The following is a 14,673-nucleotide window of genomic DNA, read 5'->3' on the forward strand; positions in this document are numbered from 1 at the left end:
GAAATAAGCTTAGTATGTTGTTGTATTCTGATTGTTATCAATGCAGGTACATGTACAGAAGAAATGCAATGAATCCAATCGTGCACGGGAGAGGAGGCCTGACGCACAAGTTCGAACTACTTTCGGCGATAACCATGAAATGCAGCCATTTAAACCAAAAGGGTCAATTTCTGAAGTGTGAATCAAGTTTCTGGAGTGTGTAAGTTGCATCTTGGAAACCAGACCGTGTGCTCTTGTGTTACCAAATATAAGTGATTATGTGTAGCAGTAGCGTAGCAAGGTCATTTTGATTGGGGAGGGGAGTATGGAAAAGGGCACTTATACACATCCGTGCTATTTCGGTAGACACGTTTGGGTTTTTTCTCCACACTGTTGGCCTCCGTAAAATCAAAACTGAAAAGGGGGGGGGGGGTGCCATCTATCGATGGGAGCGCTGTTCAAAACCGACGATTATGCACACTAATAGACAACAGGTGTTTTCTAGGGCAATACATGCGCGAAATTCAAACAAAGACACACATAACGGCCGTTGACACAAAAATAGGGCAGGGTTTTATTAAAAGGGACACTTTGTTCAGAAAAAAAGGACTTGTTAATAGAAGAAGGACACTCTCTACAAATATTGGGGGAAGCGCTGGTGAAAAAAAGGGCATTTGAATGGAAACGGGCAGACCTTACAAAATATGGCTACGCCTATATGTAGAAAGTAAAACTGTGACCTTAAGAAGTAATTGAAAATATGATCTTATGAGTAGGCCTACTGAAATGTGTTTTGATTCCTTGCCGATGATAAGTGCTTTTAAGAGGATATCAAATTTCAAAATCTAACTGTGAAAAGGGACTCAATAGATGTACAATGTAATTATTATCTGAATGTAGATATTTTCAATCTGCTATTTATTTCCTGATATCTATGGGGTTTAGTGCATTAATGTGGTTTTCCATTTCCATTTCCATTTCCTGGTAAAGCTACGCAGTTAGCTTGCTGGGTGGTTAACATTTTGGGAGAAATACTGCTTGGATCGAAACATATAGGCCTATCTTACTCTCTCGCGGATTCTTTTGTATAACCTATAGTTTAACAAGGCAAGGTATTTGAATTTTGTAAATGTTGCCCAAAATTTGTTGGCACATACAAAACAATGTGGGTTCTGGGGGACGGACTATTTCGACGCTGGTGGCGTCTTTACACCACTATACTACTCGAAAATAGGCCACATACATATTACCACGGTCAAATCGTGGGACTAAAAAAAAATTGAAACCCCCCCCCCGAAAAAAAATGACAATCTCTTGGGGAGGGCTCAAGCCCCCGAGCCCCCCCCCCCCCCCCCGGGTGCGCCACTGACGTCGAGGTCCGTTTTCATGCACGTACGTCAACTTCATGTGCTGCAGTATATTGTTGGTTAGATAGCTGTTTATGCACTGAATATATAACGTTTATAATTTGCATGCATTATTGTGGAAGCCTGATGCATGGAGATTAAATACACCATATGGTGTGTGTATATGCATGAATTTGCGATAATACCAGGAAGTCTGCCAGCTGCTGTCAACAAAATATACAGTGTGTTTCAACAAAAAGGAAACCCAACTTCAAAGAATGAGTATGGACAGACGATATGCTAACTGGCTGTAAAACTGGTATCATCTGAAAACGTAATCTCTATGCTTTTCAATGATACTATGTTTAGGTTTTCTGAGTCATGCATCACTGAGCAACATTGTCTTGAAAACTGGATGAAAACATGCAGTTGGTTCACTTTCGAAAAACAAAACACTGGGCACGGTGTGCCTATTGTTACGGAAATGTCTGTGAAATGGCTTGAATGTTAATCCTCAGAAAAAATAGCACATTGTTTTGAACGTGGACTGGTCAAAACGAGAAATTCATGGCAAACAATGAAATCCAGTTTTGAAACCAACCCTTTTTTTTTTTTGGGGGGGGGGGTCCTTTTTATGCACTCGATCGTGTCTTCTTCTTGAATACTTATACTCATGCACACCATGCCTATGAAAGTGAACCAACTGCAATTCAAAATCTCATGACCGTGAGTGGCGCTCAGTGATGCATGACCCTGGAAATGCATGTAAACAAGGTATCATTGTAAAGCATAGAGATTACGCTTTCAGATGATACCAGTTTCATAGCCAGTAAACATTTAGTCTGTCCATACTGGTTATTCAAAATTGGGTTTCCTTTTATTGAAACACCCTGCATACAAGCCACACGTATAAAATACTGTCGTGATAAGGTCACGACATGCTATACTACACGTACGATGCATGTTTACGTTCATAAATATGCCACAACTTCTTTGCATGCATCCGGCTTTGCCATTTCAGTTCTTTTCATTGTAATATTTAACTCGTATAACAAAATACCCAAACATGAAATTGTGTGTTTTTGTTGTCAACCCAGAACGATTCAGTAGGTCTAAGTGATGTTTTTCGGTGCACATTTATTTTATTTTATACTCATTTGCAAACAAGCGTGTCTTATTTTCTCCGCACATAGAGATAAGAATAAACACTGCTAATATTTATGGGTGCTTATTTTTGATTCGGTTATTGCCAAGCTGTCGTAAATATCAACCAATCGCCACACCACACACTGGGAATCCCACTCATTCCGGACCCTTCCCTCGATTGTCACGTAGGATCATAGGTTCTCCTCAACGGACAAGTAGGGCGATAAAACTCTAGTTTTGATGGGTTTTTGTTTCTTTGTTTCTTTGGGTTTTTTTATTGTAACATTTGTTTGGATTCCAACAGAAACAAAGGAGAGCAACAAAGTGAAACAACGTCTTTCACGCAAGTATGATATGCATAAAAGGTTGTGTGCGCGTGTGCCTATATGATAGGGGTCTCATTTGATAAAAGCAATGTGGAATTTAAAAACATTCTAAAAACATTAATCTTCACTTGATACAAATGTATAAGCTATGGATTTTAGGCCAATAATGTTTTGTTTAAAGGATAATTTCTTGTTACGAATTTCGTAATTTAATTATGATCATTATAGAGTCTCTTAATTATTACAACAAAGAATATCGTCCAAATTTAATAGAATTGACTTATACGAGTAAATGTGTTTAGTTTGAAATTATTCTGCTTTCAGTCGTTGTAATGTATGCCTTGATGTGTTACAAGATAAACTTGACTCATTGCTGGTATAATTGTATGAGCATCCCGACCGAGTATTCGAAACACAGAGAAATTTCAATGGGGCCTCTGAAGGGGAGTGGGGGTAGAATCCTTTACGAGGTTGATCTCTCTTCTCAATCTTAAGCTTGTTCATGCAATTTTTATGCCCATTAGTTGAGAGACTTCAACTCAACATGTCTATTCATGCTTTGCTTCAGGGAACATCAAACCATACCATATGACGCCGACTTTGAGTGTGTCCATTTGGTTTGATATTAATTGTTATTAATGATTATCGAGCCAGAGACAAGACCGAACCGGACATAAAACCAAGCTTGAAAACAAAACAATCCATGTTGGCATAGTGATACTTTCCACCTCAGTGAATCAGTGTAGGTTTTCAATCCCTACCTGATTACCTTGTTTGGCCTGGAATGTCATTATTTTCCCTTCAACCACTTGAACTCTGATGATTTCCCTCCTCGCTGTCTAGTCTAAACTTGTTTACTTATAGTAGTGTATTATGAGTGTGTTGAGACCAAATCAAGGCTGCAAATCAATATGTCAACATGCTGAGCAGATAGCAGAGCAGCTGTCACGATATAGACACGTGATCAGGGCTATATAAGCAACCTTCACCCACATATCCACATAGCTACAACTCGCTCTCCCTCACTAGGTTTCACTCGCTCTTCCCTCACCAGTGCCCTTGGGATATTTTCTGACATCGAACTTGAAGTCTACCTAGAGTAACGACTAATTGGCCATACATACTAGAACACCTGCTTCAGAAGGACCTTGTGTCAACTATCTCACTTTGTATCGGTAAGCAGGACTAGTGACGTATTTACAGTGTGCTTGTTGGTGGGTGCATTATTTTGTATTGATAAGAGTTAATTATGAAGAATTGTAAACAGGACGATTAATGATAAATTGTCAATTCAGGCTTCTAGCCAGGCATACAATAAGATATCGGGCCGATACGCTTCGAAAAAAATCCGATACGCTTGAAGTTAACCGATATGCTATCGATACGCTTCACATTTTTCGTGACAAAAATAAACTACCCAAGGTTTTCTCACTACTTGTGTATTAAATGTACTGTTATAAAATAAGATCTGTTGCTGAAACGAATTATCAATTGTTACCTGAGGCAAATCATTTTTTTAAACGAACAGTGGAAGCACATCCCACGAAAAGATACCGAGGTGTGCTACCGAGCGCTGGCGGTATACACTGCCGCACTGGCCGGCCGGCGGGCCGTGCGCGAGCGAACTCTTTCGTTTAGTTGAAATCCGATGTGATTGCATGCGTGCCCCGGTCTAGACTTGAAATCAAGTCTGTAATGAGTGGTTTTAATCGCGTCCACTGCGCGCGACTGCCAAGCTCTGTGCCGGGGGTACGACGTACCGCATGCTGTAGCGGGGACGCTACGTACATTTTCGACCCCATGCGTGTGCGATCCCATGCGTGTGCTGCATTACAGACTTGAAAAACTCGTTGTCAGTTGTGCAAAGGCAATGAGACTTGCAACCAAAATTGGACGGGGCAGTCTGATTGGTTAAGAATCAAGAAAATATGAATATTCAACAGACATCTCTTAGCCAATGCGTTTTGGCTTGCACGACGAGACGACACACACAAGTTTATATACACACCTGATTATCGCGGCATTCACCAAACATTCTCAATCGCTTACATCAAATTTCTTCGGATTTCCTATCGCCCACAACGTTAAAATGGAGGTGTTGGAAGCTAGCACCGAAAGGTATAGAGGTTCCATTGACCATGGGTTGCGAAAATTGGGGATTTCCAGTGCTCTGGATCATGGACTGGGGTTCTCCATAACACTTTATAAACTGGGTCACAAGCAGAATATGGAGCCAATGCAAATTTTTAGAGAAACTGTACAAAAGGAATGCACCAAAATCAAGCTTTTCTACAGAGTATTTGGCATGCACATTTTGTTGATCTGCTAAATACATACATTTCACTGATTTCGATTACACAGCTCCAAAGCCAGACATCAAGTATCTACGCAAACACCTACAAGTGTCCCCAACCTCTGGGATTTTTTCACCTGGAAAATTACAATGGCATTTGAAAGGCTTACTGGCATACAGTCTGGATTTGAACAAAAATACAGAAAGCAGTGAGAAATTCTACATGCGTGCCATACTATTTATGGAAACTTCTGCCCAGCACCCAGTAGGTGATGTACAGGGGAAACCCCCACTGTACAAATAAATGATGACCTTGTTATCTACCTGACATGGTACAGTCCATTTTCAGAAAGGGAGTGCTATGATAGCAGATGTCAGTTAATGGTTGTTTGTCTATCAAGATTTATACTCCTTGTTTATCAGTGGTCAGTTATCTCCCGCCAAATTTATATTGTGTGAAACTAAAAGAGTTTAACTGATTTCAACAGGCATCTCTTAGCGATGCGTTTTGGCGTGCACGACGACACACACAAGTTTACATACACACCTGATTATCGCGGCATGTTAGTGTAGTCTTCACCAAACATTCTCAATCGCTTGCATCAAATTTCTTCGGATTTCCTATCGCCCACAACGTTAAAATGGAGGTGTTGGAAGCTGGCACCGAAAGGTATAAAGTTCCCATTGACCTTGGGTTGCGAAAATTGGGGATTTCCAGTGCTCTGAAACCCCAACAAACTGAGGCAATCGCAAGTTTTCTTGACGGCAACGACACCTTCGTGAATCTACCCACCGGGTACGGGAAACCCCTGATATTACCAGCTACTGTAGCCCCTTTCTGTATCGACTTCAAAAAGGAAGGTTCATATCACGTAATGTAGGCATACTTTCTTCACTCACGAAGCTTTAGAGTAGAATACAACCACAATATAATTACACATGATTCAACTAATTAAACCAACAGGATGAACTAGGACCATCGATCAGTGCAATAACCGTGCGCAACTAAACGATCGTTACCCCGGCCGAATCTTCAAGAAGTAGGCCTACAACTCCTTCTCCTAGTAAAGTAGTACAGTTCCGTACAGTACTTGTGCATTTGATCATGTATTCCTTACTCCTTGATAATGACTCGCCGGCTATAGACAAAGCGGCGAAGCCACGAAGTGACTGGAGCGACTGGAGCATTTTCCAACTTGCCAAAAATTTCTTATGTTTTTCTTTATAATCCAAATTTTGCTACCCCAAAAGGGTAGCAAAATTCCAACCAATCATTAGCCTTTTAGGGCGCGAGTGGGCGTGGCTACCACCAGGACGCGCGCGCCCCGGATGTTGACGCAAAATTAAAAAAAAAAAAAGTCTAGTTTTCCACGAGATCGTGACTGCCTAATTTTGTTCTTTCATTATCTTATTTTAATTTTACTTATACAAGTATTTTAAGAAATTATTTGAGTGTATGAACTTATTTTTTCGTCTGAACTTACAGTTATTTCCTCTTACGTTTTCCATTACTCACCCTTCTTTCACAAATGGAAGCAAGTAGGCAAAATCCGCGTTGTGATTAGTTAACTTTTCAGCACTCTACTTATTTGCCTAAAAATATGAATAACTCAACAAAATCAAGTTAGAAAAGGCCTCGTGGCTTCGCCACTCGTGCGTGCTGACTAAATCTTTGCTCCAGTCGCTTCGTGCTTTCGCAGCTCCGCCGCTCTAAGCCACGATGGCCTGGGCGAATGGCTAAGGGTGATATGAACATGGTTGCGATTATTTTACGTCGGGATGCAGCTTGTTCAAGAGAATCACACAATTTCTCAGTTTTGTGACCTGAGCATTATTGTTTTACTTGATGCCGACAGTCCGTCGTGGCGCAAGCAAATCGCGGGTCGACCTGAGGCCGGCTTAACTTGCCTTCCAGTTCCACCTCTATGGCCCAGATTCGATTCCTGCCCAAGTCCACACATGGATTTGGTTTGTAGTCTTACCTCATTCCATGTTTTCTTACAAGAAAATTCTGTGGTTTTCCTCCCGTCTCTCAAACGATTAAGTTAATGTTGTCATTTACAAAGCTTGAAAAAAATATATATTCAGTGAGTAACTGGGCGTATGGAAAACAAAGCTAATGACTCAGTAAGACCGTTCGCCTTTGTTGGCGACGTTCGTCGTTCGTCGACGACAAAAAGTCCTTCCCACTTGCGCAAATGTCATCATTGTTCGCGTAAATTAAATTAATGTTGAACGCATCAGGACTGGTAATGAATGTACCATTTCTACAGCGTATAACACATCGAATTTGGGGCCTCAGCATGGCCTTATTCATGGCAAGGATTTAAAAGTAAAAGGTCTTTGATGTTTCACAAGGCTTATAATAGATGTAATAAAATATTAACAACATAAATATATTGTGTTTGTTTGCAGTTTTGCTTTCATTAACAGAGACAACAACTGATGAGAAATGCAGTGGCTATCATTGTTGATATGCTGTAAGTACATTATGTAATCTCAATTCATTGTAAATCGCAATATTTTGTAGTTCCAATCTATCAAAAAAAGAGCTTGGGGAATGGACGGAAAGTACCGATTTGGGTACTAGGGCAAATACTGTTCGGTAAATCCTACATCATTGGGAGAAATCGCTGAACCACGCTTTGTGCACTACTGCAATGGTTTTCCCTTAATATTTTTTCATTTGTAACTGCATTCACACACAATCAAGCAAGGGCAAATCTGGATGTCTTTTGGTTCATTAAAAAAATGGTCTTCAAATCAAATTTGACTTCATTTGATTGGACTATATTAAATGTCAAAAAACATTTGCCTTTAGTAAAAACAGCACAACTCCAGGAATAGTTTTGCAGAGCAAGAGATTTAGACGATTAAAAATAAAATCAGATATCTTGTTTCAGGCGGATTCGTCCTAGCGATCACTGATGGAACCGTGTTCTTGGAACGAGGCAGCAGAGGGATCGTGCCCTGTCCTCTCGTAAAATCTCGCGAAATCTCCCGAAAAAACGTTGACGCGATGTTCTGGTACTATGGCTCAACGAGCGACACATCCTTGCTCATCTGGTACTCCTTGGGACGAGTGGCTCCCCTGCCAAACGGGATCCCAGAGGGCGTCTATGATATCGATAATGAGTTCAGTCTCGTCATTCAGAACGTCACCGCCTCCAATGAGGGAAGCTACTTTTGGAAGTTGAAACCACATTTGGTGATAGAAGAGGGACAAGTTGAAGTTTGTGTCAAGGGTGAGCGATTACACGCCGTGATCTGATCTGATTTCCAAATCTTTGGCTTATTTGGCAATTTTTTTTAAGCGAATGAGGGCGCTCGACCATCGTAGAAAACAAATTGTTTATAAAAGCAACTAATAAACTTTACTTAAATTTAACAAAAAAAATGTAAAAATATAATTTTTGAACTTTAGCAACATGTAAACGTACGTCAGTAAACTTCGAGTCACGTCTGTTTATGCCCCGAATAGCGAAGTTAGAATTATTACAGCCCGATTCCCCCAAAACCATTTTGATGCGAATTATTGTTATTATTATTATATTATTATTATTATTATTATATAACAGCCACGTTAACCGTTTACTTTCTGAACTCTTCCCACCAACAGTTTCCCCAAGACGTCCGTATCCTACCGTCATCGGCTGCAATCAAGACCACGACGCAGACACGTGTGAGATGAGAGTACGACACGACAGCACGGTGCATAACCTGACCTGCGTCATGGAGCAGGTCAAACCTGCTGTTGAACTGAGATGGATCCACCTGTTTTGGGGCGGGAAGACTGAACTAAAGGCCTCCACATCAGTCTGGCCTGAAGTTCTACCCGCCTACACTGGTAAGCAGCATTCTTCCCAACATAATGCTGTACATTGCTGTTTAGTTTGACTCTTCGCCTAATTATACTCCCAGAAAAGGAACAAGTCGTCTTTAAACCCTACTTTACATATTTTGCGAAACCGCAAGGCTAAAAGTAACAACCCGGTTTTCCATATCCTGGAAATGCGGTACTAAATAAACAGGGATGGTAATGTCAACTAGCTTGCAGTATATCGATACCTCCGGCCGTTCACTGATGATTTCTTGACATGTACGGCGCCACATTTCTGTCTTGACGGTTAGGCCCTATGCCGGGCTTGCTTATGTAAGGTGTTTGTATGGAATGAGATCTCATAAAGCTGTTTGAGATTTCCTCTTACACTAGAAATATAGTATGTTCTTTTAATCAGATTCATCTTTTTCAAAATCTGTCGAAATATATCCATCGATTTGCAATCTACCGATCAGGGGCGTCGTTGAGGAACAACACCTTTTCGACTTCAGCATCAGTCCAAGTGACAACAGTTGATGGCGATCATGAAGTATTCGTGTGTAAGGCAAAAGGGGTTGTTGTTGGCAAAGGCGCACGCATGAGGGTACGCATTACCAAAGCTCATCACACCACAGTGTCTCATGAGGAAGTTCAGACCGACAATCCAGGTAGGTACAAGTGTCAGGTCAAAGCCATACATTAGGGGCATTAAATACATATGGAATAATTTGCTTCTTATGTACTTTGTTCGTTTCTAAATATCAACACCAGTACAATCCAAAGAATATTCAGTATCTGAAATTTCAGCACAGTGGATGTTAATTACACGTTTTGAGAAAACAGTCTGAGGACGGACACAGCACACTGTCCGAAACGTCGAGTTCTACGCTCAACCAATCGGTTCTTTTCAGAACCACACTTCTTCCAAGAACAGATTTCTTTCCACATGGTGTTACCTGCAATTTTTTTCTATTTTATCTCATTCGCAATGCAAAGCTTCAAGTCATATATAGCCTGTCTCCAAAAAAATGGTACAATCAAAAAAAAAATTTTAATATTAAATATTAAATCGTTTTGAGCATCACATTAAAGAAAAAAGACCAGACTTTCCAATACTTTTTGTTTTCTCTCATTTGCTTTTGTCAATCGAGAGATAAATCCAGTTTACTGCAGAACACAAAAATCGAGTTTGTGCCAAAGTACTCGAAACACCTCTGCCCATGCATAAAAGTGGCATAAAATCGATTTTGGTGTATCACACTAAATTGATTATATCTCTGAATTGACAAAAGCAAATAAGATCAAACAAACACTATTGAAAAGCCCAGTCGACGATTTCGTCAGTGTAGTACTCTTTTTTTAACAAAAATTACAATTGTCTGTTCTAAATGATAGCAATTTCACTGGTATGATCCTTAAACCAAATAAAGCCTATTGACGATAATTTAAATTACGTTTTGGGCAAATGCAAATGATCCTGCCTGAAAACTGACAGTCCGTGATTCCGTATGTCACTGATGTACCTCCAGCTATATAAATACTATTTTCTCTCGTTGAACCATGTTTCTGTCTTTAAGCCCCACCAGGCTTGCCATAAGGCATTGAATGAGATCTAGCCATTAACCTTGTTAAATCCTTGCTCAACTAGGCTTTCAAAACCAGCCCCTTCTCTCTTTTCGACTAAATAATTGTCTTACCTCTTACACTAGAAATGGTACGTTCTTTCAAAATCGATGGATTTCAATTTATCAATCAGGGTCGTCGTTGAGGACCAACACCTATTCAACTTCAGCATCAGTCCAAGTGCCTGCCGTTGACAGTCAGGAAGCATGCACGTGTAAGGCAACGGGTGTTGAAGGCAAAAACCAACGCATAATAGTACGCCTTACCAAAACTCATTACATCCAATCATCCAACAATCTAGGTAGGTATAGCAGTGTCGTGTCGGTGCCATTTTTGAGGGGTTAACCGTAAACCTGTTCAAATCGGTAACCAGATGTTTTTACATAGTAAGACTTGGAAATCTCACGAATTGAGAGAAAATTTAAAAAATCTTAATACAGTGAAAAGATAAATGTGTCAATGGTGAAACTGGTGAATGGGTGAAGTGTCAATAAAATTAAGGAGTGAAAATATGCGCATAGAAAACCTCGTCCCCAGTGGTTACTTTACTGTCGACCTCTTTTCTATGATGTGGGGAATTTCCGAAACAAACGCTCGAATTCCTTCCAGTTCAATAAAGATGCAGCAAGACCTTTGTGCAACTTCACTGGTCAGCTCTTTTGTTATGTGTAGTATGTGTAGGACTGAAAATGGACCGTTATTGCCAGCAGAAGTCGTGCATGCGCACTAGTTTCCCACATTTTTCCCGGGGAGATTTCAGCGGATTCCTAAAGGTTGCAGACCAGTAAATAAACTTCCATAGACCCCAATATTAAATACTCCCACTTCAGAAATTCGGGGAAAATACTCACAACTCTCCAAGGTGTTCGGGACACACATCAATTTAAAGCTTATTTCATCATCTTTCATTTTCTTTTCAAGTTTTGTGGGGTTAACTTATGACTTTTAGGAGAAATTTCCATCCGAAGATGATCATGCCTAAAAATAGTCCTGAAGCCCATCGCCATGTTGAAAAACGATGCCTACACTCCATTGCGAAATAGAGCGCTTTAAGGGCCCAATTTCATCCAAACTGAACGGAACTACAAGCTCACAGTCCGGTGCACAGCTTCCACCCATATTTTTTACAAACCCCCAAGTTCTTGGCCCACAGCATGCTCAAATACTGAAGATTTTGAGGGCATGCAAATCGTGATTTGGCCTGCGTAGGCAATTTCGGACCGATTTACTGGTCTGCAACCCTAGACGTTGTTCTGACAAGTCCGTGGGCGATATTGGTTGGTCGTGATATCGCCCTCTCACGGCGGCGGGTTATCGCGGCCGCGGGTTATCGCGTATATCAAACCATCAACGTATAGCCTCTAGTCTAATAAACCCCTTGCAAGAAGAAGTATGTTTGGTTTTGTTTGTTTTTTTGTCCTTTAATTCAGTGACAATACAAATATAAAATGTGTACGAATGCGTATCGCACAGGGCAGGAGAAGAAACGGTCCTCGGATGTGACGTCAGACGCAAGGGGTCTATTGACCTATCGCGTTAGAATTGCGTTAGTATCGCGTCAACGCAGCTTGTGAAATATTGTCCAATTAAAATGATATACAAATGGACGCAGAACGCGCAAAATCTGAGACAAACAAAACTCGGTTTACTTGTAAGCATTTCATATATCTAAGGGGCGTGGCTAACTCGCAACCGGCGATAGGTCAATTGGTTGGAACAATGAAACTCGGAGATTGGGTCATCTGATTCCAGTGTAAAGATGTCGATCGAATCAAGTCAGATATCAATTGAGGTTAGTCAGACATCAATTGAATCAAGTCAAGTAGCAATTGAACAAAGTCAGATATTGCATCTGAGTGCCGTTTGTCTCTTTCAGGATCAACGCTTGTTTGGGCTGACGAAGTATCACCAACTGCTAACAAACCTGCTCAGAATAGGCCTACCATTCCTGAGATTTTACTAGGGATCGTGTTGATATTCGCATTTATCGTCATTGCCGGTCTCATCCGCTTGGTAAGTAGGGTTGTGGACGAAATGTTTCCAACTTTAATGACCCCTATCCTCAAGTATCCCTCATCCTATACCCCCACAAATGTTGGTATATTTATGTTTTGGACCACGAGCAATTGCTCGAGGCTATTTGTGACCTTAAAATATGCTTTGCCTCCAAAATCATATTCAAATTGGAGGATTCAGGACTGTTAGGGTTGAAGTTATGACGTACCCGAAGGGGAAGAGGTACTTGATGGTCGTGTGCATTCATGTTTTTGAATACTCCAAAAAATTCTTTGTTGTAGTCAGTCAGGGAGTTCTTTTTCCCATTGTAGAGGACTAACGTGCAGGGTTTAAATCTGGTTGAAATTGGGTCGTCCCAAATAACAAGGAAATATTTTCGTCCGGATGGTACGAAAAAGTATTTCTGTACGAATCATGCTCTAAACCATTGGTAAAGTCTTTATAATCTTGATTTTGTAATATGCTTAAAACAATCAACTTCATAATCAGTTTATTGATAATAAGCTTATTATGTTGTGGAACACTGATTGTTACAACTGCAGGTATATGTACAGAGGAAATACATTAAATTCAATCGTGCACGGGAGAGGAGGCCTAACTATGAAATGCAGGCAGCCGTTTGAACCAAGAGGGTCAATTTCTGAACTGTGAATCAAGTTTCTGGAGTGTGTAAGTTGCATCTTGGAAACCAGATCGTGTGCTCTTGTGTAACCAAATGTAAGTGATTATGTGTAGCATTGGCGTAGCAAGGTCATTTTGATTGGGGAGGGGGTGGAATAGGGCACTTATACACATCCGTGCTATTTAGGTAGACACTTTTTTTTTCCAGACTCTTGACCTCCGTAAAATCAAAACTGAAAGGGGGGGGGCTGGTACCATCTATTGATTGGAGCACTGTTCAAAACCGACGATTATGCACACTAACAGACAATATAAGGTGTTTTCCAGGGCAATACATGCGCGAAATTCAAACAAAGGCACACATAACGGCCGCTGGCACAAAAATAAGGGAGCTTTTTTTTGAAGAAGGACACTTGTGCAGAAAAAAGGCCATTCTTTACAAATATTGGAGGGAGTGCTGGTGAAAAAAAGGGCCTTTGAATGGAAACGGGCAGACCTTACAAAATATTGGGGGGAGATACCCCCCCCCCCCCCGGCTACGCCTTTGCGTAGAAAGTAAAACTCTGACCTAAAGAGTGAATTGAACATATGATCTAATGAGTATAGGCATACTGAAATGTGTTTTGATTGCTTGCCGCCATGATAAGTATTTTATTAGGATATCAAATTAAAACATCTAACTGTGAAAAGGGACTTCAATAGTTTTACAGTGTAATATTATATGGAGTGTTCAATCTGCTATATATATTTCCTGATCTATCTATGGGCTTTTGTGCATTAACGTGTATTAACAGAAATCGAAAAGTTATTATATATTTTTTTTATACAGGTCGTTATTATGAATCGGTATTGGGGTGTATTGTAAAGTAGTTAAGTAAACCTTAAGGTTGACTGAAATTTTTACTAAAAAGTACTAAGTTCTTATGATTTGGTTGGTTTTTGTTTTTGTGTTATACTTTTCTTACCTGCGATATTTTTAGTTCCGGTTTTCCTTTTGTTGTTTATACAAAGTAACCGAGGACATTATTCTTAACAAGTTAACATTATTCTTAACAAGTAAATAAAACTTGTAATGCTTATATTTATCAGATGTACAACAAAACAAATACGTAGTATCAGGAAATATCTTACTCGTTGGGATACTCAAGTGTTGGTTCACTCACTCGTTACAAGTCGTACTGATTATTGTAATAGTCTACTGTATGGTGTAGCACAGTTCGATTTAATGAAACTTCAGAGAGTGCAAATCGTAGCAGGGTCATTCCATGTCAGACCAACGAACTTTTTTACCTCGTGTCTTCCGATGTTGTTGTGCTTGTAGGTCCTGATGAGCAATGAATGCACACCATTTTTTTGCCCGATCCGACCTACCATGTGGTCAGGGCAGAAACTATAAAAAATGGACATTTTTAGAGTAAAATACCACCATTTTTTCATCGAATATATGCAAATTTGGTATCAAAATAATAAGAATTGCATGCTCAAATCAACTTTTTTTCGTTA

The 14,673-nt window shown here is 40.2% G+C and overlaps 1 protein-coding gene across 1 annotated transcript; it reads left to right on the top strand.

The window, feature by feature from the left end:
* The first annotated feature begins 3,878 nt into the window (after positions 1 to 3,878).
* On the top strand, positions 3,879 to 13,172 carry LOC119736705. The gene is made up of 8 exons (XM_038210718.1): positions 3,879 to 4,011; positions 7,506 to 7,570; positions 7,994 to 8,335; positions 8,710 to 8,937; positions 9,387 to 9,578; positions 10,667 to 10,834; positions 12,410 to 12,546; positions 13,092 to 13,172. The coding sequence occupies exons 2-8, from the start codon at positions 7,543 to 7,545 to the stop codon at positions 13,170 to 13,172; spliced, it is 1,176 nt and encodes a 391-aa protein (XP_038066646.1). The 5' UTR covers positions 3,879 to 4,011; positions 7,506 to 7,542.
* The last annotated feature ends 1,501 nt before the right edge of the window (positions 13,173 to 14,673 follow it).

Source organism: Patiria miniata, unplaced genomic scaffold, assembly GCF_015706575.1.
Source record: "Patiria miniata isolate m_02_andy unplaced genomic scaffold, ASM1570657v1 HiC_scaffold_3, whole genome shotgun sequence".
In the NCBI taxonomy this organism is placed as follows: domain Eukaryota; kingdom Metazoa; phylum Echinodermata; class Asteroidea; order Valvatida; family Asterinidae; genus Patiria; species Patiria miniata.